At 41.3% G+C, this 25,049-nt stretch overlaps 1 protein-coding gene across 4 annotated transcripts in view; it reads right to left on the bottom strand.

Moving 5' to 3' along the window:
• Positions 1–25,049, bottom strand: part of ATP10D (ATPase phospholipid transporting 10D (putative)) — a 108,772-nt gene that overhangs the window by 11,137 nt on the left and 72,586 nt on the right. For 3 of the 4 annotated variants that reach the window (XR_006964262.1, XM_047090820.1, XM_047090823.1), the window contains 9 exons: positions 22,476–23,085; positions 21,750–21,856; positions 20,291–20,417; positions 18,020–18,204; positions 13,229–13,538; positions 10,293–10,369; positions 8,690–8,815; positions 5,802–6,002; positions 949–1,029 (listed from right to left, as the gene is read on the bottom strand). Coding sequence is in view for 3 of the 4 variants with exons in the window: in XM_047090820.1 (XP_046946776.1) it covers positions 949–1,029; positions 5,802–6,002; positions 8,690–8,815; positions 10,293–10,369; positions 13,229–13,538; positions 18,020–18,204; positions 20,291–20,417; positions 21,750–21,856; positions 22,476–23,085 (1,824 nt within the window). In the remaining variant the exon portion in view is untranslated. The remainder of the gene's footprint in view (positions 1–948; positions 1,030–5,801; positions 6,003–8,689; positions 8,816–10,292; positions 10,370–13,228; positions 13,539–18,019; positions 18,205–20,290; positions 20,418–21,749; positions 21,857–22,475; positions 23,086–25,049) is intronic. The other variant, XM_047090822.1, reaches the window with a different exon arrangement.

Genomic DNA, 25,049 nt, shown 5'->3' with positions numbered 1-25,049 from the left:
GAAGTATAGAAATATAGGAAATATGTCCCATTGAACAGAGCTGCAAGCCTCTGAGGCAGATATTAAGGCTATCTTGAGTATATATCTCTGCTAAGTAAATATCCCCTCCTCTCCTACGTATATGTCCTCAAGTCCTTAAAGTATTCTTTGAATGACACTATTTTCTGACATTTCACAATTTCTGGCATTTCATAATTGTTCTCCTCTGCTTTACACTTCAGATTGCCTTATCTGTATTCCCTTGAAATGCCGTAAACCTGGAATATTCTAGCTGGGAAAATTCAAGTCATTTTATTTAAATAAACAACTAAAGAATAGAAGTTGTTAACTTAGAGACTATAACCTTTCTCATTCTTAACACTGTGTTTTTTGTTAACACCAATCTATGATCAAACTAGTGTTTTCTTCTGGGTAGGGCTGTGTATGGGTGGGCAGTTACATCATGTTTTGTGCTTGGTGCTGGCAAAATTTTAAAGTTCATTTTTACACATTCTTTCCTTAGTCACATTTCTTCTATTCCTCACTTGTGAAACAGGTTTTTTAGTTTTGAAGAGACTATGAATAAGAACTTAAATTTAATACTATGAATATCATCCTGGTAGAATCAGCCCAGCACTAATAATAAATCTCATATTCTGACTTTGCCTTTCTGATTTTGACTCATCTCATCATATGCCTGGACTCTCAATTTTATTCAGGTCATTTGCAAAACTGATCAAGCAGTACAGGGCTAAAAAGGAGACACAAGAGGAGTCAACTAGGTACTTATCTCCAAACTTAACCCATTATCTAACATTTTCGGGGGGACATTATAATTTAGTCAGCTAATAATCAACTTGATTATATGAGCAATCTACCCTAATATATCCATCCTGTGTGTTTATACTGGCAACAAAGAAGCCTCGTTGATTCATTAATAGCATATTCTTTGAGTGAACGGGGACTCACATAATAAGGCACAAAGAAGCAGACCAGGCTTTGATAAAAGGCATCCAACAAGGTGATCCAGAAGGTAAGGGGTAAGTATGCCTGAAAAGGAAACAGATATTGCGGAGGGATCAAGATTAAAATGGGTCAAAGCAAAGTCAAGGAACAGCACAAGCCAATACTGACTTTTGCTTCTCTAAGAAGACTATATTCCCTTCATGGGAATTTGTAAACAGTGGTGGCATTTGTAAACAGTGGTGAACACATAAGGTGTGACAGTTGAATAAATTCCTAGGTGAAAAAAATCCATAAAGGAACTCTGTTCCGCTCATGTCACTCATATCTTTTGATCAACCTTGGGCAAGCCCCACAGTGGGCTCCGTGCTTAGCACAGAGTCTGCTTAAGATTCTCTCTCTCCCTCTCCCGCTTGGGTGTGTGCACGCACTCTTTTTCTCCAACAAGAAACATCTCTCATCACCATTGGCAATAACTGTATTTGTGTACCTAATGGGTCATTCAACAAAATGCAAACTACATACAGTGGGGCTTTGATATTTTTTTTTATTCAAGTGATTAAAACAGTACCTGGTACCTATCAAGTACTCAGTAAATATTTGCTGGATTAATAAACTATTCCTATATAGTTTTGCATGTGTTAAACTGCTTCTTACCAAAAGCTTATAACAAAAAAGTTCAAGCAGAGACACTACTCTCTACTTGAAAACACATTTTCAAACAAGAGCCACCTCTGACTGAATGTTGATGTGTGTGCAGAATGATTCTGAGGCTGCATTCAGACCCAGGAGGAACAATAGAGTGCTATGGTCTATCAGTGATGTCTGCCATGGACAAAAATGGCAACACATGTATTATATCCCTGCCCTAGTCTTCTCTTTTCTTAACATGTTCTCATTCTCATTTCCTTCCAAATACGAAAAGGCTGAAATTTCCTTGAAAATAACCAATGTCTTCTAAATAACAAAGTTTTAGAAATACACAAATTCTCCATATACACTCTTTTATTCTTCAATAGACTACACTTAGAGTTTTAAAATCTATCCTTTTTTAAAAGGATCTCTTTGTCTTCCGGAAAATCAAAACAATGAGGATTTATTGTTTCTGATCTTATTACTATTATTGTTCCTTTTATTACACTGTCCTGTTCCTTTTCCTTGTGTGTCTTTTACTATTTCCTCCTTAAAAATGATAGGATATTTTACCAGCCTTTCATCATCCAAATGTCCATAAAATCTAAGCAGAAGCACAATCAAATGATAGAAGAGAATGCAGCAGAACCAAAGGGGCGACCAAAATGCCACTAGACAAGAGAGAACAATTTGGGGATAAGCTAAAATGTAACTTCATGCTTCTGGATGAATGGAAGTTGCTCAAAAATCCTAGCGCAAATAAGGTAAAAGCACAATTACTCCACAGCAGTTACGTGAGTAAGGGGACTTGGGAAGTAGAGAAGGGTAAAAGATGAATGAGAGGCTAAAGAGATGAACTCATCGGATCTCTTGGAAACCGAAAGGGAAAATGTGGACATGAAGTCCAAGCCAGAAAAGATGACTGTGTGGGTGATGAGAGATGGTTAACAGATGATTGTTTCTTGGAAGGGAAGCCTCTGCTACAGCCCTCCACATCATCTCCTTCAGGGGAAGATCCTGAAACCTCGGAGAGTATATTTCATGATGCTGAAGGCAGGAACTGGCTCAAGCATAAAACAGAATTCATTTGAAGACCAAGTTCAAAGAAAGGACAACTCCTCTGGAAGGTAAACTCAATGAAATCAATGACCTTCTATCAATAGCCACATGCTGGGAATCCTCTTGCTATTACCATGTATTATAAAACTGGCCAACTCAATAGAACAATGTGTGCAAAGGATTGATAACAGGGTTCAACAATAGGAAACAATGACCTCAACTCTTCCAAGGGTAAGAACCAACCAAAGTCTGTACAAATGGGCTTTTAAAATGCCAGCTACAAAAATTTTGAACGTTCCCCCCTCACCTCTCTTTCCCCAATGGACTTGGAATTTAATTTAGGTAAGGGGTACAGGACAAGCTTCATTAATATCAACCATACATTCCTGCATCCTGGCCTTCAACTTTAAGTCAGACTGGATTCCTTTAGGAAAGCCCTATTTAGCTCCTTGATCCAAATGGATTGGATGGTATTAAAGGATTATGAGGATTTCTTCTCCCCTGAAAGATGAATGTGTGACTTCTCTGTGTTGCCTACTGCAGGTAGCCTGTGGACATTAACTTACTCCCCAGCCTAGAAAGGAAGTTCAAGTCAGGATAAAGTTAGACTGAGGAAAATAAACATATTTTACATTTGAGATTTCCTCAAATTTCTGGTTAATTCTGGAGAGTAAAAATAACAATACTGAGAGCTTCATGTGGATGGAACTTTTTATCTTCCTCAATCCTCATACCATCTCTATAAAGAAACAGAAATGCAAGCAAGTTAAACAATTTACCACGGTCACACAGCACAGAACCAGAATTTAAACACTCAGAATTTAAACATAAACTCAGCATTATTTTTAACTGATCTGGGTCAGTGTCTTTAGAACAGTGGGTGAAGCACAACACAGAGATTTCTTATGGTGGGTTTGATTTTTTGTCTGTCCAGTACTTCTATAGGACGCCCTTCTTTCCAATCCTGTCCATGTGATTCAGCTCTGTCCTCACAAATGATAACTGTCCCAGCCTTGGTCAAGGAGAAAACGAAAAGGCATGAGACTCAAGCTAGGCCAGTGAGTCCTAACCTGGACATTTAGAGTTGCTTTAAGAGTAACAGTGTTCTGTCATCATTACCTGTGGATTTTGCAGCTATGCAAAAGTTTATTAAGCCAATAAACTTCCCTTTTTTATTAAGCCAGTTCGAGTTGGTTTCTGTCACTTGCAACTGAAAGAGTCTTGAGTAACAGAGTCTTCTTTCAAGACAGACTATCTGACTACACGGACCCCTCAGCTTTGCCCACTTACAGGTGTCTACAGGCTCCTGGCCCGCCTCAGTCCCTGTGATCCTGACAATGCACCTGTGAAAGCACTTTGGATTCTTGGCATTAAATAGCATGTGGAGGCAGGGGGTGACCCAAGGACTGAAGACAGCATCAGTGTTCTTTCTGCCACATAGCATAATGGTGGACAGGAAGGGCTAGAGATCCAGAGTTCACCTGTACCACTCATGAACACTGTGACATGGCAGATTACTGAAGGGACCTTCTTGTGCCTGACCTTCCTCACCTACAGTGTGGATAAGGATAGCACTTACTTATAGGGTCATTTTGAGGTTAGATTTATGTATATTAAGGACTTAGTGCCTGGCATATAGGAGGCATTTACAAAAATGTTCATAAGTGCTACATTAATTACTATTAATTTTGTAGAAGAGAAATTAGAAAGAAAAGAGTTTTGGGGGGCCTGGGAGGCTTGGTTGGTTGAGCACCCGACTCTTGATCTAAGCTTAGGTCATGATCCCAGGGTAGTGGGATCGAGCCCCGCCACTGAGCTCCACGCTGACAGTGTGGAGCCTGCTTGGGATTCTCTCTCTCCCTCTCTCTCTGCCCCTCCCCAGTTTGTGCTCTCTCAAAATAAATAAATACACTTAAAAAAAAAAAGATTCTCTCTCTCCCTCCGCCCCTCTTCCCTGCTCATGCACTCTCTCTCTCTAAAAAAGAAAAAAGAATGAAAAGAGTTCTGAGACAGCTAGCCCAGTTAATCAGCAACCACAATATTCTGGGTAGGAGGCAATGAGGGCAGCGAGAGAAGACTGGAAAGTGGGGACATACATAAATGATCCATCGGTAGACTGACAGCACAAAGATCAATTAAGTAGAGACGGGGCATGGTTTTAGGTAGAGGGGGCCATTCAGAACAAGCCACTATTTTGCATGACAGTAGAACATGAAGAATTTGATTTTGGCTTTGGAACCAGACTAAGAAGGAGTCACATCCTGGCTCTGCCATTTGTCTAGCTGCAAGATTTTTGAGGTTCTCCCTCAACATGTTTTGTGGAGATAAATGAGATGGAATGTTCAGTAGTTTGCACAAGAGACGGCACAGTGAGGTTTAGCAAATACTAGACATTATTTAAAAAAAAATTTTTTTTTTAACATTTATTTATTTTTGAGAGACAGAGAGAGATAGAGCACAAGCAGGGGAGGAGCAGAGAGAGACGGAGACACAGAATCCAAAGCAGGCTGCAGGCTGACAGCACAGAGCCTGACGTGGGGCTCGAACTCACGGACCCCAAGATCATGACCTGAGCCGACGTCGGCCACTCAACCAACCAAGCCACCCAGTCGCCCCACAAATACTAGACATTATTAGCTGTGAGGTCTAAACACCAGATTTCTTCATATAAGTACCTAAGGTTTTTCATAGTTTTACCTCTGTTCATCTCAGAAGCAAGTAACTTAATATTTTCCTGTTATCTCTCTGTTAGCAGAGATCTTCTGAAACAACCATATAATCCAAATAGGTTTTTTTTAATGTTTATTTAAACATTAAATAACGTTTGAGAGAGAGAGAGAGAGAAAGAGAGAGAGAGAGAGAGAGCACACGGGCATGTGCACAATCGGGGGAGGGGCAGAGAGAGAGGGAGAGAGAATCCTAAGCAGGCTCCATGCTGTCAGCACAGAACCTTACGTGGGCCTGGATCCCACAAACTGTGAGATCATGACATGAGCCAAAATCAAGAGTTGGATGCCCAACCGGCTGAGCCACCCAGGCGCCCCCTAATTCAAATTGTTTTAAGTAGTCCTGAATGTACCACAATATTTGAGCTGCGCTGACTGGAAAATGCCCTGGCTTTGACAATGGATGTGCACTGGTCCAAGCATTTTTGCTTTAGCACCTACCTCTGATTTCTGACCACTCTTGTAAAGTTCGGGCAGTTGCATGAGGGTCTCTGCAGACACATCTTTCTCCAAAACACCATAAATGACAGGAGGAGCGGAAGTGAAAAGGAGGTTGAACAAGATCAAAACCCAGTAGTCAGTCATGGATGTTCCTGAAAATCCACAAAAGAACTGGTACCAGAAAAGGAGGTTCACATAGGCCTACGGACACAAAGAGCGACATTTGCATCTTAGAAACAGCAATGTGTGCCGTCACCGCACCAGCCACACGCTGCCATTTTCAGCTGTGTAATCTCCGCCTCTCCCTCGGTGTAGTTCCCTCACTTACAGAATGGAAGACCACAACTTACCTTGGCGTCCCTTTTAGGTAAATGTTTTATTTAAGTGAAACACATACACACGCACACGTACTTAACATACACACATGAACACACACATGCCACTTACTGTGTGGTCCTAGCACTGTTCTAAGAGCTTTACAAATGATTTGCTCAAGCTTCCTAACAACTTGGGAATTATTGGTGTCCTATTTTACAGACGAGGAAACTGAGGCAGAGAGAGGCTGAGGAATTTGCACAGAGTTACCTGGCTGGCAAGCAGCAGAGCCAGTTTTCAAACTGAGGAATCTCTTCTACATGAAGAGACCCTAGCCCAGTGCCTGGTATGAAGCATGCACACAACAAATATTCATTCTCTTGCTTTCATGGTTTAAAATTATGTGTTTAGTGGTGCCAGCAGGGTAGCCAACCATCCCACTTAGTTTTGGACTGAGGAGTTTCCCAGGACAGGGACTCTCACTGCTAAAACTGAGATAGCCCCTGGCAAATCAGGACAGGTCGTCACCCTAGAGGCAAGACACATACATCCTACGGTGTTTCCTCCAATATTTTTCTCAGACGAACTAAGTCCACTATGGCAAAAGTTCCGTGCCCTCAAGCAAGGCAGGCCACAGGAAAGGACACTGGACCGAGATTTAGGGGTCCTCTTCAAGGCCTGAGGACACTTCATATTGCTCTTTTCACTTTAAGCCATTTTCCCAACCCCTCTGAATTTTTGGTTTCCTCATCTGAAAAATGAGAATTACACCACCTCAGAGCTTGATATCAAGATCAACTCAGAAAGTGCCCATGACCTGTAGAGTGCCTTAAACATATCGAGATGTTATTGTTGGCATTCTAGACACACTAGAATACTTTAGGGTAGGGGCCACAATCCTTAGAATAATCCTTAAGTCTAGGGTCTATGGACATACACCACACCCTGCTCCTGAAAATGTATTAATTTGGTGCATGTGTTTTGGGGAGTGAATTCATAGTCTTCATCAGTATCTCAAAAGTTTTCTCAGATCCAAGAACCACAGTCTCAGAAACATACGTTACTTGAATGGCTTCTGGTACTGGGCCTTTTTCTCTGTAGTTTACAAAGCATTCACTGTTTTGCTAGGTACAAAAGAGGTAGAGATAAATTGTGAGGTTATCAGTGGGAGTGGCCATCAAGGGTTCCACAGCAGAAAGTCGCCTTTCAGTCTCTGTTCCGTCTTTGTTCCCTGGTGACAGTCTCTAATAATAAACAGTGCCCCACTCTCTGAAGATATACGTCACCTCTCTTTCTGACAGTAGTGTTTCTTAACGCTTGGGTTTAATCTGGGCTTTATGGGGAAAGAGGAGCTGCACCACAAGAGGAGAAGGTAGGAAAAAGCAAAAGTATTTACAATTTTTTTTTTTTACACTTACTTATTTTTGAGACACAGAGTGAGAGCACAAGCAGGGGAGGGGCAGAGAGCGAAGGAGACACAGAACCCGAAGCAGGCTCCAAGCTCCGAGCAAAAAAAAATGCAAAAGTATTTTAAAAAAAACTTGGGAAGGCAGTTCCTCCCTAGAAGTCAGTGAGCATTAAGCCCCAGAATTTTAAAAAAGCTAATTGTGCTACAGGACAAAAGAAAAAAAAAATGTTCTGCTGACCAACAGACAGACAGACACACACACACAGATACATGGATCTAAATTACACATCTGGAGTATCTGAAAAATGACCTACTGAAGTTATTTTTTTCCTAAAGGTGGTATTTCAATAGAGTGGTGTAAATTTATGTTTACTATTAATGCACTGCCTATGGACTTTTTGAAGGCTAGGAATAAATTTAGTCTAAAAATCATGACATATTTACATAATCACTCTGCCTGGAAGGAACTTAAGTGAAGCGAAGCAATCTGAGGTCACCACGATCTTATAAAGGAGGAGACTGAAATTTAAATGGTATGTCAAAGATCAGAAGCTCGGAGTCTCATCAAATTCTGCCCCTTTAGGAACTATATAATCAAAATTAAGTTCCTTGGCCATCAAATAACTCTCAACCACAAATACATTTTACAGGTTTGCCAGAGAATTCTTCATTTCTGAGTGTTAGCCAGCTACAGGCTAAGGCATGATAACTGGGTTGTCCCTGGCATCTGTGTCTTCCACATACAACATGGGACATCGGTTTGAGGACCCCAGGTATTTTTTGGTATCTTCTGTAAAATGGAAGCAAACATTTTCATTCTCTACTGACAGACGGCATTAAACATTTCATAATTCTGCTTGTCACCACCTTTTCATGGAAGGTCAAAAATTAGGTCTTAAATGAACCAGACAGGACTTAATTGAATTTAGAAGCATAGGGAATAGAAAACGCCAGCAGACGGACAAAGCTAGCAATTTGCTGTCAGCAGCTGAAACGGAGCACATTCGCAGATTATTTCTGGTAAGGCAGCAGGAGTGCTCCTGGCTGCTCCCCAAACATCAGCAAGCAGAGCCGCTTAACGTGGGGGCATTTCCTCCTCATCCCTTATGCTAGCAGAATAAGAAAGTGTAAAGGGGGAAGGGACAGATTGTCTGGAGCTACGTACCACGTTCTTGTAGAAAAAATACAGAATCATGTTGGAAAGCCGTGTATAGCACCAGTGCCCGTGGACAAGGAGGAGCTTGCTGAGATGCTTGAACTGAGAAATGGCAAAATCACTGGCCATCACAGCCTGCAGAGACAAGGGGGAGAGAATGCCACCCTGAGCAATCAAATGTGTTAAAACAGACACAGCATGACAGCCTGACCATCATCAGGCTCCAACTGGTCCGATCTGTTGTTTAAACGTTACACGCAGACCAGACGAAGCCAAACCAAACCGAAACAAACGAAACTCATGAACACAGAGACTTGATGGTCTGCCTGGAGTTACTATTCAGCTTTCCAGTCTGGTCACATGAAACAAGACTTCTCTTTGGTTACCACTCGACCCAATTTCAGCAAATGTACTTTTCTGGAAAGCAGCTCCCGTAGCAAGAATGCCATGCATCACAATATGCATCTGCTTCTCCCTCACTGGGGAGAATATTAAAAGTATTGTAGTCTTGACACTATGTAACAATGTAGAATGTGCCAGGCAAAGAGATCACTGAATTTCTCAACTGTTGGAGAGAATGTCATAATTTACAATTCTCTGGAAATCCTAAGCCTCTATCCTACCTTTCTCTAACAGCATTTGCTCTATACATGAAAAGCAGTCTTTGGACAAGCTTTTATCTGAATTTTGTGCCTAAAACACGATCTAATATTCACACATGTACACACACACACACACACACACACACACACACACAAAGAGCACCCCCCTCCCTCTCAAATATTATCTCCCTCCTTTCCTCTTTAGGTCTGTAGGTCTTTCATTCAAATTCTTAGTAGCTCTCACCAGTGTCGAAAGTCACACAGCTAGAATAAACTGAGGGCTGCTGGAGGGGAGGTGAGTGGGGGGATAAGCTAACGGGGTGGTGGGCATTAAGGAGGGCAATTTTTGGGATACACACTGGGTGTCATATATAAGAGACGAATCACTGGGTTCTACTCTTGAGGCCAAGACTATAGTGCATGCTGATTAACTTGAATTTAAATTAAAAAAATAAAATAAAACCATAAGAAAATATCTTTAAAATTAAAAAAAAAAGTCACACAGCTATTGCAGGACTAAATATATATATTTTTATGTTCTAGATGAACGATATTTAAAAAAAAATTTTTTAACATTTATTTATTATTGAAAGACAGAGCATGAGCATGGGAGGGGCAGAGAGAGGGGGAGACACAGAATCCGAAGCAGGCTCCAGGCTCCAAGATGTCAGCACAGAGCCCGATGACGGGCTCAAACTCACAGGCCATGAGATCATGACCTGAGCCGAAGTCGGACATTTAACCCACTGAGCCGCCCAGGCGCCCCGATGAGCTATATGTTTTAAACTGAACAAGGGAACCACATGGTTAAAATTACCCAGGAAAATACCCTAACACCCACACAGTAGATAATGAATAAATGCAGAGACCAACTCGCTGTCTTCCTGCCTCCCACTCCTGATCTAGCCACAGCCAGCCTCACTCTACCACAGAGATTTTACTGTGAAAAGACGTTGCCCTGGAGTGGGCAGGTGAAGTCTGTGGCACATGGGTGGACGGCGTCCACTCACCTGCATGCCTTCTTGACCGGAGATCCCCATCCCAATGTCTGCCACCTGTATCATGCTGACATCATTGGCACCATCACCTTCAGGAGACAGAAGAAAAGCTGAGAAACGCATGAAGGGTAAAGAAAAGATACGGACTTTTTGCAAAGCAACAGCGACCACCCAAGCAAACAAATCCTTCAACGTTGATCCTAGGTCTGCAAATGACCTGGAAGCCAGTTAAAGAGAAATGAAGCGCGGCATCCCACTGCCATGAGGAAGGATTCCAAATTCGACACTTAAAATCCTTAAAAATCCTTCCCGCTAAGGCAACCTTTCTGGACTTCTCTCCCCTTTTTCCATGCCACTCACTTTACTTTCAATTTTCCAGATATCCCTGCTCCTTCCAGCCACAGCTCACGCAGTTTCTGTATCCTGTAACACTGCCCTCACCACCCCCACCTCACGTGGCTGGATTTCAATTGCTCTTGCCCTCAGCTTAGAGGTCAGTTCCTCTGGGAAATCCTTCTCATCCTCCCTTTAGGTCAGATGCTTCTTCCTTAGACTCCGGCACCACCCTGCGTTTCTCTATCATATGATATTACGACTGCTACATATTTCTTGGTCTCCCCAACACACTGGCAGCTTCTTTTTTTTTTTAATTTTTTTTTTAACGTTTATTTATTTTTGAGACAGGGAGAGACAGCATGAACGGGGGGAGGGTCAAAGAGAGAGGGAAACACAGAATCTGAAACAGGCTCCAGGCTCTGAGCTGTCAGCACAGAGCCCGACGCGGAGCTCGAACTCACGGACCGCAAGATCATGACCTGAGCCGAAGTCGGATGCTCAACCGACTGAGCCACCCAGGCGCCCCACACACTGGCAGCTTCTTAGGGGAAGTATTACATACCTGTTGGTAATGACCATTTGTTGTCCCCAAATGCCCACTGATCATTCACTGTTTTCTGGTAACAGTATCCTGATTTTGCTTGGGAACTCTGAGTCCATGTGGTTTATTAGGGATGAACCGAAAACCCCAGATGTAGGACGGCAACTCACCCAGATCTAGACAATTAGCATCATCTGTTTCCTGGCCTTGGTGATTGGCTCAGAGATGGGCACCTGACTCCAATGATGTAATTGACATATCCAGAAGTTCTAGCCTCAGGAACATCTGGATCCAGGGGCTTGAACAATTCATTCATTTATATGTTCATTCAATAACACAGCTGAACAAAATTCCACTCTCATCCTGATTCTTTACTCCAGCAACTTGAAAAGAGTTGCTATCTTTTCACTCAGGTTGCTAACAGGATAGGATGTAAACCTAGGAATTTTTGGCAGCTGTATCAGCAAGCACGCTGAGGGGAGAAGCTACCTGAGACTGAAAGCAATCCAGGTAAAAACAGAGGCTACAAGAGATGGCTGAGTCCTCATCTTGCCATTTCTGAACACTGCGGATTCAGAGCTTAATCTCACACAGCTTCTCTCTTCCATTTATACTCATATTTTGGTGGTCGCATCTACTAGCCAGACCTTAAATATCATCTAGACTTATAATTCCCCAATTTGTATCTCCAGCCAATCCCTCACTGCTGAATTCCAGACTTCCTATCGAGCTGCCCACCTGACACATCCCTGCTCAGATCTCTACGGACCTGTTCAAATTTCAGATGCATGTGTCCCAGTTCCTGATTCCCCTGCCCTCCTGGTTCCATCCCCTCCGCTCTCAGAGACAAAAATCTTCTTGTTTCCTTTAACGCCTTCTATCATACAACACATGAAATTCATCAGCATGTGTCACCAGCTCTTTTTCCAAACCATGTCTATTAGCTGACCGTGTTTCATGTCTCATCTGGGCTCAAGCCACCACCACCTTTTGCCTGAATTATTCCAGTAGCCTTCCAACTCTCCATTCCAGTAGCCTCTTTACCTATGTCCTTGCATCCAACAGTTACTCTCAACACAGTAGCCATGTGATCCTCTTAAATTTAAAGCAGATCATTTTCCTTCTCTGTTCAAAGTTCTCCCAAGACTCCCTACCTCCTCAGATAAAAGCCAAAAACGTATAATGGCCTCCAGGACCCTACGTGATTTGGCCACCTGCCACCTCTCTGCCCATCACTCACCTAGAAAACTCTTCCCTTTGCTCAACCTGCTTGGGTCTTGAGGCACCCCAAATTTAGCCCACAGTCTTCACTTTCACTGCCCTCAACAGGAATGTTCTCCCCTCAGATCTCCGTGGCTCCCTGATCATTCTCTTCAAGTCTCTGCCCACCTGCAAACTTCAGAGATTGTCTCTGAAAAACATTTAAGCTAGCAGCCCCCCTCCCTCCCCTAGTGCTCTACGTCTCCCGGCTCTGCTTTATTTTTTTTAATAGTTTGTCACTATCTGATATATATGTATGGCTTTTTTGTTTTGTTTCATTTTTTACTATATGCATTCTAGTGGATATAAGCTCCTTAGGAAAAAGTACTTTGTCAATTTATATACTCCTTTATCTCCAGTGCCTAGAAAAAGGTCTAGTACACAGAAGGCACTCGATAAATATTTGTTGAATGAATAAATAAATGATTTGTTCATGTCCCTAAATTTAACTTTTCTGAAGGTAGAACCCCTAGATTTTCCAGTTTTATAATTCAGTACATTTACCCTCCTTAACTTAGTTGATTTGGGGATCTCACATGTAACCCAAAGTCCTACTATGTTGTTTTCCGCATCACATCCCTACCACGTGGTTCGAAGCAAGTGGTCAAAAAGGTGATGAAGGCAAGAAGGGAAGGAGTGGAGGATAGGGAGGAAGCAGAGAGGAAAGGGAGAAGGAAAGTGGGGGAGGGAAAGGACAGACAGACAGAAGGGTAGACAGAAGTACAGAAGGAAGGACGGAACAGAAGGATCAGCCCCTAGTGTGGCGTGGCATGAAAGTGAGGAGCACGCGGCCGCTTCCATCCCCACTCACCGATGGCCAGCGTCATCACCTGGAGATGGTTGCGCACCAACTTCACTACCTCGCTTTTCTGCAGGGGGGTGGCTCGGCAGCAGACCACAGCTTGACAGCAGGCAGTCAGCTCCAGGAACTGCTTCTGCAGACTCTCCTGCAGGGCGAACTCCAGGGTCTTCCCATTGATGATGAGTCCAGCCCGCAGCCCTGAGTCCTGTGTGGCTGGGGACTGGTGTAAGCCCTCACTTAACAATGCTTGCTCTGGACAGGCTGGATTCTTCTTCTGAAGTTCCTTCAAAATTGTGCTCATCAGCATCTCACAGGCATCCTTGAAACAAGAGGCAAAGACACTTGGCCTTAGGGCTCCCTCGGTGGCCATACCCAGCTAAATTTATCATTGTCATTCTTTAGCAACTGTGTATAAAGGCAACCCCAGGTACTTCCTCAACCCGTTACTTTTGAAGACCTCCCAGCTTTTTCAAAGAGATCGGCGGGGGGGGGGGGGGAGGGAGGAGGAGGGAGGAGATCAGTTAATAGGATGGAAGGATGGAAGAGACCTCTCATCCCCAATCCTGCAACTAAAAATAGCTGAGAATTTATTTATTTGTACAATTTACCTTCTCAAACAGTGACTCCCGAGAGTTCTTTGGTCTTTTTCTACCATTTACTATCTGTTTGACATTAGGAAAATTATGTAACCTCTCTGAACCTCAGCTTTCTCATCAGAAAATGCAAATGTCTACACATTATAACATCATTGTCAAGAAGAAGTGAAATAATGTGTGCAAAGTTCCTAGTGTAAGGCATGACACAGAATTTAAAAAATAATAGTTACTATTTTTATCTTCTTTTGGACTCAACATTCATTCATTCACAGTGGTTTATTGAGAAACCACTTTATACTAGAAAACATCCTAGGCACTGGGGATTGGCCAACGAGCACAAGAAGACCCCTGCCCTCATCGAGCTTATGTTCTGGTTGGGATGTTTTCAGTGGTGCTTGTCACGTTTGGTCTGTGTACATCCCTCCACTCTCTTCACCCCACATAGTTAAGAAGTACCATGAAGACAGATATCATTTTTAATTTACTTTTGAAGCCTTCACAATGCCTGAAAGAGGGTCACATCAGACACTCAATAAATACTCATTGGATGGATTCTACTCAAGAAGACTGACAATAAAATTACCCAGAAATTATTGTGTCAAGTGACCACTAAGGACAGAGCCTAACAAAATCCACGAGCACTGCATTTAAGTTTAGACATTAAGACTGAAAGAAAAAGAAAAAAAAAGACTGAAAGAGTTCATTCGTAAGAGATCCCCTCACTCACAGGTCCCATACATGTCACTCTGATCCCATACATGTCAAAAACTTCTGAGGAAAAGTATACAAAGGTGAATCAAATATGCCCTTTATAGGCTCAACATATAATAGTAAAAAGTTATTTTAAAAAACCTTCTAGGGGCGCCTGGGTGGCTCAGTCGGTTAAGCGTCCGACTTCGGCTCAGGTCGTGATCTCACGGTCCGTGGGTTCGAGCCCCGCGTCGGGCTCTGTGCTGACGGCTCAGAGCCTGGAGCCCGTTTCAGATTCTGTGTCTCCCTCTCTCTCTGCCCCTCCCCTGTTCATGCTCTGTCTCTCTCCGTCTCAAAAATAAATAAACGTTAAAAAAAAATTAAAAAAAAAATTAAAAAAAAAAACCTTCTAGAGTTTGGTTGTATTAAAACGATATATTCAGAAGGTAACATACCCTTGAGTCATTGAAAATCAGCGTGTCTATTAACAGGAGATGATACTTAAGGCATTTGTTAAGTGAAAAAACACAATTACAATACTATACAATACATAATGACAGCCTTTGTATGCTCAGGGTGCACAGAATACAGGCTTGAGTAGAAGCCCTCTAAAATATGAACATAAATTATCTGTAGTTTTATGTTTATAGAATGATTATAGACATTTCTATCCTCTTATTTGAGCATGCATTTAGTTCTATAAATTACGTTTTCGTTATAGAAATATATATATATACTCAATTTTCATTATTTGCAGATTCCATATCTGTGAATTCACCTACTTGCTAAAATTTATCTGTAATCCCACAATCAATACTTGTAGTGCTTTCATGGTCATTGGGAAACATGCACAGAGAGAAATTTTTTGAGTCACGTGATATGACTCCAGCCGAAACTGAACAAGGTGATGCTCTATCTTATGTCAGCTCCTGTACTGTAAATAAGTGTCCTTTTCACTGTTTGGTGACACATTTTCTGTATGTTTGTGCTTCTTGTTAATTTCACTGTTTAAAATGGCCTCCAAGCATAGCGCTGCTGAAGTGCACAGTGCTGTCTAGGGGTCCTATGTACTAGAAGGTTGTGATTGGCCAAAAATTCAATGTTATAATACATATAATAAATTGTTTTTAAAGAGAAACACGCACAGAACAAGGTTCTATATTGATTGGTTGACACAATGTTGTGACCAGAGGCTTATGGCAACCTAATCCTACGTTTGGTTCAGTATTCACTAATACAGCATTTGCAGCAACTGTATAGAACTTAACTCCACGAATAATGAGAATAACTACAGATGGATATAGATTATATAATATGTAATTCAATACAAAATGTATGCTTGACAAGTAATCAGCTGTGGGTAGACAAACCATAACGTTTTGGAGTTTCAGGCTATAAAAATGAGGATAATTTTACCTGATCTGTGGCCTTGTTGTAACTGTCAAGTAAGATCACGAATAAGAAAGCCTTCTATGGATTCTAACCAACATGAAAATAAAGTTACTATCTCAGGAAAAAATTATAAGTGAAATAATAAAAACAAAACTTAAAAATTAAGTGATGAATCCTGAAAGGCCTTTATATATCGAAAGGCAATAAAGAATCCAATATATAATTATATTAACCTTTCCCCCCCCAAAAAACAGACCCAGGACTTTTATGAGAATGGAAACTATGTAAAGTTTGTAAGTGGCGACATTTACTGTAATCTAACTTGCAGATTTAGGAACAAGAGTTGATAGAAATTTGTAAAGCTGAAGTACTACACTACAGAAATGACCAGATATTCTACTGGTTTCCAGGTGGCTCACTTAGAATGTCACAGAAGCAATTTCTTCACTAACTGGCCAACCAGGTTCCGTGATCTTTCTTTTTTAATTCTTAGCATCTCCTGATGGATAGAGGAGAATGGGGGAAAAAAATGAAAATAATATAGTGACTTAGCCCCTACTATGTGCCTGGCATTTTATATGGATGGACTTGAGTCACCATAAAACTAAATTGTGTTCACTGTGCTCTGTTACCTGGAAAATTCACATAGGTGGAACAGCTTTTGATAATTTTTTAAAAAATGTATTTTTTGCATTTAGAACAGTCCACAGTGGATACTCTATAAAGACTTCTTGAATTGGTAACTTTAAATATCTTCAACTATAATTGTGTATTTACAAATAAGATCTATGATCCTATGGATTTTACTGCTCATAAAAATGTCAAAGTTGAAATCAAATAAAAAGAACTGACTTCCTTTTCAATGGTAATTGAACCCTTTCTGACAGGTACTACATGTTTAATTTATAGTTTATATTTTCTCATTTAATGCCTACAATGACCCTATGAAATAGATGTTACTCTCACATCACAGGTTAGGGAAAAGGTCCAGAAAAAAACTCTCCAAGGTCACATACCTGATCACTGGCAGACCAAGTAAATGAACCAGGGTCTTACCAGCCTTAGGGCACATCCATTTTAGTGACCAAAATGACTAATGACAATTTTCTTGTGCTCAGACCTGGCTGGTACTAGGAGCTGGCTGGAGGTTGTGGTTATGGGTCTCTGGATCACAGCCAACTGCCAAGGAGAACCCACCCTGTGTTGAAAAGGAAAGTTCTCTTTCCTTAAAATATATGATCTGGTTAGGTATTGACTGAGGCCCGACCATAATAACATGGCTAACCAAACATGGCAGCCTGTGACAGCCCCAAGATGTGATCCAGATGAGAAGCTCCAGAGGATTTCTGAGAGGCGGGTTGCTGGCAGAGTATGGATGCCACTGATGAAGTCTGACTTTGAGGAAGGAGGGAGAAAGGTTTTCCAAGCTAATTAAGCGGCATGCACAAATCTCAGAGGTTATTACTATACTGGAAAATTAAAAACAAAAAAAAAACCTATTCAACTCATTAGAAATTCGTGTTAGAATTTAATGGGAGGTGGGGCAGGGACAATTATAAAAAAAAAAAAATAAGCTGTATCCAAACCTCTTAAACTCCTTAAGGAAAAAAAAAATTTTCCCTTTCCTTAAAACAGTTCTACAAACTTGACATTCTCAACGGTACTATCTAAGAATTACCACTAGAGGGCATAATTATCCCGAGAGTCTATTTTTGGAATTAACCATAAAAATACCAATTTACTCACCTAATTCTGATAGAAATCATCACTTCCCCTCAACTTGAAACAGAGGTATATTCCTGTCCAAGAATTTGACATAGTTTTTCATTATGGGCTAAATCTTATCAGATCCCTGGAAATCCAATGGGGGGTGAGGGAAAGCAGATAGAAAATAAAAAGGCAACTTTCTATAGCAACAATTTCTTTGAATCATGTTAAACCATGAAGCCTTTAGAAGAACTATGGTACCTTCCCAAGCACTAGCTAGGTTGCTGGATAGAAGAAGTAATTATCAAGGAGCTAATGGTTATTGGTTTTTTTTCCTACTTCCATTCATCAAATCACAAATGCTCCCTTGGCTATGAAAAAAAAAAAAAAAAAGACTCAATCTCATTACACATACTTTACTCTGGGTATTGAGGATAAAGAGCTTGTCATCTGGCTCCAGTAGTTTGCATGCATAAGCTATGTTGACAGCTGTCTCCTGCTTGTCCCCTGTCAGCATCCAGATCTTGATGCCGGCTTTTTGAAGGGCTTCTATAGACTCGGGGACTCCCTCCTGCAGACGGTCTTCAATGCCAGTAGCACCTAAAAGATAGCCAAAGTGCAACAGAGCCTGTGAGAAACTGAAGCCAGTAGGAGCTCACCTAGGCTATAAGTGAACTGTATCTGTTTGTCAACCCAATCCTGAACTACCCGAACTGTGCCAGCAGCTTCCAGAGATTCAAAGAAGTGTGGACCCAGACCAAAATCATATACAAAGTAATATTCTGGGAGGGAAGCCTTAGGAATCAATGAGCTTATTAAACTTACTTGTTTTCCTTGTGGCTAGCTTTCCTCTCCGTAAATTGAGGGGGACTCGTTTCAGTTACTTATGCAATCTTTCTCTATGATTTTGTAATTCTGTGACACTCCCAAGGGTAAGGACAGGCTTTCAAAGAATGTTCTTGCCAATAAGTGGCTTATATTATGAAACAGCATTAAAAATAGATATTAGAAGTCCATAATTCCTTTTGCTAAAACAACCGGGGCCAGGTAAGTTTTGGAATTCAAATTTTTTCATATTTTATGAAGGTAATATAGTGCATCTATCATATTTTGAAGTATCTGATAACCAAACATATTAATATTTCTGTGGAAAACTTTCAAATGTCCACACTAGTTAGGAAAATAAAGACTTACAAAAGTTTATCAGACCAGGCCTGATTTTTATAGCCAAATGAGTTCTGGCACTAAACCCACAGAGCGTTTTTGAGTTTGGAATTTCAGACAAGGAGAGGTAGACCCATACAACTGATGCTGTCACAAAGAAATGACGTAGGACAGCACTATTACTCTAGTGACTCGACACAAAGTGGGATCACTGTTTTTCTCTGAACCAGAGGAATGGAGCTCCGATACTGGTCTCTTGCTATGTTAGCACTTAGATTAGAATCTAGATGTCCAGACTCGGAGACAGTGGTTCTCAACCTTGGCTGGCTCAGCATTCCTTAGGGATATTTTGAAAATTCCAATGTCCTAGTCACACATCAGACCAACTGAATCAGAATCCCTGAGAATAGGATGCAGGTTTTTTTATTAAAATTTTTTTCTTAATGTTTATATATTTTTGAGAGAGAGAGAGAGACAGAGTGCTAGTGGGGAGGGGCAGAGAGAGGGAGACACAGAATCTGAGGCAGGTTCCAGGTTCTGAGCTGTCAGCATAGAGCCCAATGCGGGGCTCATACCTATGAACCGTGAGATCATGACCTGAGCCAAAGTCGGACACTTAACCGACTGAGCCACCCAGGTGCCCTTTTTTAACTTTTTTTTAATGTTTATTTATTTTTGATAGAGAGAGAGAGAGTGCATGAGTGCGGGTGAGGGGCAGAGAGAGAGGAGAGGGAGGCTCTGAAGCAGGTACTGTGCTGTCAGCAGAGAGCCTGACACGGGGCTCAAACTCACAAACTGAGATCATGACCTGAGCCAAGGTGGGATGCTTAACCGACTGCACCACCCAGGTGCCCTGCACTAGTATCTTAAAGTTCCCCAGATGATTTCAAGGCACAGCTCAGTCTGAGACAAGAGGTGTAGTTTGTGCAACTTTTACCAGCAATCAGGAAGTAAGAGAAGAGAGAAAATTTCATTGGTCCAGTTGCAGGTACATACAAAGCACACAGGCCCTGTTGCTAGGTAGACCCGAGTTTCTCTGCAGCTCTATCAGCTGTTAGTGTGACTTTGAACAAGTCAATGAGCTGCTCTGTGCCCCAAGTTTCCTCCAAATAATTTAGAGATTTGTTGTGAAGGTTCAAAGAGACAACACATATTAAGTACGTTATCCAAGGCCTGGCAAGAAACTTAAGCTGGAAGTCCTCTTGAACCAGGGGGAACCAGGATATTTATTTGACTTGGTATTCTAAGTTAAAGTGATAAGGTTTTAAATGATCTTCTTAAGGACGACCACCCTGATCCCATAATGGAGTCTAGTTCATAAATGGAGTCTAGTTCACTGCAGTGGAAAACAGAATGAAAAGAATTGGAAACCGGGTAGAGATCAGACTGGACACGGTAGACAGAACTATGTGCTCTATTAGATCAAAGTAGGGGGGAAAAAACCACTGGTGAATAACTTACTTAGAGAGAGCCAGTGTTTTTCAAAATTGTCCATTCAGACAACACAACAGAGTCTACCTACCAAGTAAAGTTAGCTTGTTCTCCAACCTCATGGCAGATTCAAGGAGTAACTCTTCCCTGTGGTCAATGCTGGTTTCTGCTAAAAAGTGGTTCCTCAGCCACTCTGCGTATTCAGTGTCACTCATGACCTAGGGGGGTAAAAAGAGCTATGAGACAGTCCAGATCATCTTGTGGGATCCCACCAGGACTGACCACTAGCTGAATACCAAGCCATCAAGCTGTTTTCGGTATTCCTCTCTCTAGACATACTTATGCCAGGTTCTCACACCACCTGGTCACAACCTTCCCAAGCTCTATGGTCAGACTTCTTTAACACTGATAATGGATGGACACGATAGCTCAGTAGTTCTTGGAAATTCTAGGCATCATACATGATGAGAGTGGGTTAATTTCTTTAACCCAGGGGGTACGCAGTTGGAAGAGGTCTCCACGTGGTAGTTAAATCTAGAAAGATTCTAATGGTGCAGTTGAGAAAGTGGTGTCAGGACTGCTCAGTTTGAGGCATTACATAGCCAACAGCATCGCTAATATCTTTTGACGGTTAGTTTGTGGAGTTAGTTATTTGTAAAGGTGAAAAGAGAGAGGGAGCTGTATGAGTGGAGCAAGGAAGTACTCTTCCAAAAATATTAAATGAAATTCCTGGAGAAGGAACCAATGATACATTTTCCTCTTTCTTCAGGTTGCCATAGAGGGAGAAATCCACATTTCGGTTCTCAAAAAGCAACGTGAGGTGGAGGGGGTGAGGCAACTTCTCTATCTACTTATTCTCACTCACAAGGTAATCTGACTTAGGAAAAATCTGACATCTATTGGGCTGCATTTTTATCAGGGACAGGATCATTCCACTTGAAAAGGCAGCATTCTCTCCTCTTGCTTTCATTTTGAAACTCTCCATTTTTCTTACAACTTTGGGTGGGGCAGGCTTTTGATTCTATATGCAGCTGGGTGACTAAATATTGACTAAGAGTCTGCAATGGATCCCAGCTTCCCAAACGCAGCTTGTCAGAACTAGAATTTGGGTGAGAAATGAGCAATCCCTACATTTGTCTTAGGTGCTCGCTACAGTCTCCAATTCAGGCTTCCTGGAGAGCCTCGTATTTAAAAATTATAATGGATGGCAATTAATGCACTGATACTTTGATCTACCTCTATATCCCTGTCTTTCATACTCGCTAGAGCCCAGAATGACACACAGAAATTGATACTCTGGTTTCTAACACAGCACATGAGAACTCAGAGAACAGAACTTTTAGGTACCCTTGTGGCTTGTTCTCCAAGCAAAACACTGCTTTGGAGAACAAACTCCAAGCAGCCAATACATATGGAAGGGAGAAGCTGTGAACAGAAAGCCCATGATCCAGGGGCTTTGCCAATTATCCGGACCAGGGTTTGACACACGCTCGTCATTAAACAATGGCTACACGGTGGAAGAATAAAGAAGATGCGCCTGAGAGCCTCACCTTCTTCGCTATACATAACGTGCGTAGGCCTCGTTTGGCATAGTCGTCCAAGTGTTTCTGGGTTTTCTCTCTTATTATCATCTGTTGTTTTTCCAGACTTGCTCCATCTGAAACAATTAACAAAACACAAGTATTCCCTCCAGTCTGCCCAATTAAAGACAAAGTTTTACAAACAATGGTGGCTTACCCCACAACAAACAAAAGACCTGTAGTTTTGAGTCCCAACTGTGCATTTATTAAAGGGGCCCTCAGAATAAAGCTTTCCCTTGTTCCTTCCTCCCTGGGGAAAAGCACCATGAACTTAATACAAACACCATTCCCACACCATCAATAACAGTAGTAACAGTAACTAGAATAATGCTATCTGCCATTCACTGAACACCTGCCATTTGGTAGGCACTGGACAAAGGCTCTCCATATACTGGATATGGCGTGTCATTAAACCTCTGAGGAACCTACAAAAAAGGTACTACAATCCCCATTTATTGAACACTTAGGCACAGAGTAGTAGGTAACTTTACCAAGACATAGGTCAGATCTGCACCCAGGTCTGTATAGCCCCCAGACTTACAAGCTTTCTCACCAAATCCTAGGCAGCTTCCCCTACTTTGCCAAGTGCAGCTGATCCCCCAAATATCCACTTGCTTGTCTTTATAAAACCATCTGGAGTGGCCTTTGAATTTCTGAGCCCTTCATATCCCCACTTTCAGTTCTGTATGAACTCACCCGGAGAAGCCACAGAGAGCAACTCCATGATTACAGAATCCGCACCCTTTGTGTATACCACGACTTGGTTGGAAAGGGGGTGTCGAACAACAACAGACATTCTTTTTCTTACTGAGTCGAAGGGCAGGATGTGCAGGAGTTGAAACGTTAATGGCCCCAAAGCAGCGAAGTCCACCATGACCTGCTCTGGTGTCCGGGACCGTAAAGTGCATTGGTAAGCCCGGGCGGCATACACCAAGGCCGCCTCGTCTGGGCTCTCAGCCTCATAACACAGGCTGGAGGCCAACGGCTGTCCAGGGGAGCATTCCACCTTGCCATCGGTGAGGCCTGCATCACAGTTCTGTTTCTCAGTCTCCGTCGGGCGAGCAGAGTTACTAGAGTCCCGAGGGCTCTCGCTAGTTTGGGAGACCTCTTCCTCCACAGGTGAAGCCAGTTTCACTCGACTAAAGAGAGAGAGTCTGCTCACAAAGGCACTTGGTATCCCAGAAGATGGCTCTTTCCCACTGGCAAGTGATGGCGAACTTGATCTTCGCACAGACAATCTCTGGAAGAGGTTTTTAATCTCTTCCAAGGACTTGATAGGCATTCCACTCAGTGATGAGAGTCCAATCTACGGAAGACGATTTGGGAGGGTCTCCATCATATAGTCAAAAGCAGTTCATAACCATGTTGAAGTCAAACCAGGAAAAAAGTAGGTAAGAATTACCCCTCCTTAAATAACTAGCAGCCTGCTTCTTCATACTTAAAACTGCCCCAGAAAAGGGGTGCCTGGGTGGCGCAGTTGGTTAAGTGTCCGACTCTTGATTTCAGCCCAGGTCATGATCTCAAGGTTTGTGAGGTTGAGCCCCGCATCAGGCTTCGTGCTGGCAGCACAGAGCCTGCTTGGGATTCTCTCTCTCCCTTTGTCTGCCCCTTCCCTCCTCATGTTCTCTCTCTCAATATAAATAAACATTAAAAAAAAACTGTCCCAGAAAACATGAACAAAAATTAAAATGGCCATAATGAAAAAGATGTGCTAACGTTGATGGCACTATAAATTTCTACAACCATTTAGAAAGAAATTTGGCAAATAATAGCAAAAGATATAAAATGCCAATATTGCCAGCAGTGGGCATATTAAAGCAATTTTTCCTAACAAATAACTTAAAATATAGGTGATCCATAATCTTTATTATGTACATCCTAGCAACAGCAATTTAAAAATCATAAGCGAATTAAGTATTCAAAAATAGCAAAGCAGAAAAATCTTCCTGAAATGTTATACAGTCCTTACAAAATAAAGTTTATAAAGCCTATGGGGCAAAATTGGTAAAGCTTTAAAATATAAAATTCATGTGAACAACATAAAAATAAAAATTGTATGAACATAAGAACAAATGAGTGATAATATGCATTTAAAACATTGAAAGAAAGCTAAAAGATTAACAAAATGGGTTGTTTTCCTCTTTTACTTTTCAGATTCTATAAGATTGTTACCATGACTTTTCCTGTTGTTTTAAAAAGGCCAGTGAACAAAGTCACTTAAAGTGTTATCAGCAGAAATTATTAGCTTATCAGCAGAAATGCACAGTGAATGTGAATTTCTATTACATATTTTTTTTTCTAATTTGTAGCCTTATTTTCTTTTCTAGCTCTCAACTTTTATCAGTGATTAAACTTAGAGTTTAATATTAATTATGAAGGCCAATTAAATCCTAAAATCTTCTCATTCTGAAAAGCCCAAAATATGGAAGTGTTTTCCTAAACATTATTAATCTTTGGATAGTTGGAGACACCTATGCTGGTCAATTTTCAGACTTATCAGCAACTCAGAAATGAAGAGAAACAACCACAGATGAGGTTTTCATATTCCTGACAGATTCTGATTAACTTATTAGTCATGGTCTATCATTACCTCAAAATATCATAAAGCTTAGGCTTTTATAGCTCTAGAGATTTTCTTTCAGACAACAGCGTATCCTATTCTTTGGGGATAAGGCAACAACCTTTTCAAACAAAAAAACACCAGAAGATGCCTACTTTGGATACAGATGCATGAGAAAAACTGTTACACGAGGAGGAAAAAATATCCAGTAATTTATTCTCTAAGTACATAATCACTTTCCAAAGAGCAACTCTCTAATTGAAAACGTTATAAAAACAGTTTTCTGATAAAAGCTTAATTGGAAATAAGTTATTTTTATGGTAAAGTTGACCACCTCTGAATTTGCCAAAAAAAGACGATCTGATGGGAAATTAAAATGTAACTGGGTTGTGCTGCAAACTGAATTTAAGTGGGTGTGTGCAAAAGGGAAGAGAGTTCTTTGCACGAGGAACACAGCACAGCATGTGGTGAATCACCAGTCTTTAAAACAAGTTTTTCTTTTTAATTGAAAATGAATTTTTCCATAAATTCTAAGCTACAAATAGGCTTTTTAAATCTAGCTTTTGTGGGAACTGCAGAATCTTGGTACACTATAAATGTGCTGGATTTTAAATTGAGTTAGAACTAACCCAACTGGTACATGAAAAAGGTACCCTATCGTGAAACATGATAATGAATCTAATACTTTAAATTTTGCCTGATGTAGTGCA

Source organism: Lynx rufus, unplaced genomic scaffold (assembly GCF_022079265.1).
Source record: "Lynx rufus isolate CCGP_SWC_20201006 ecotype Redwood Valley unplaced genomic scaffold, mLynRuf1.p SCAF_3, whole genome shotgun sequence".
NCBI lineage: Eukaryota > Metazoa > Chordata > Mammalia > Carnivora > Felidae > Lynx > Lynx rufus.
The sequence above is the reverse complement of the archived record's forward strand: the minus strand, read 5'-3'. Positions and strand labels throughout refer to the sequence as shown.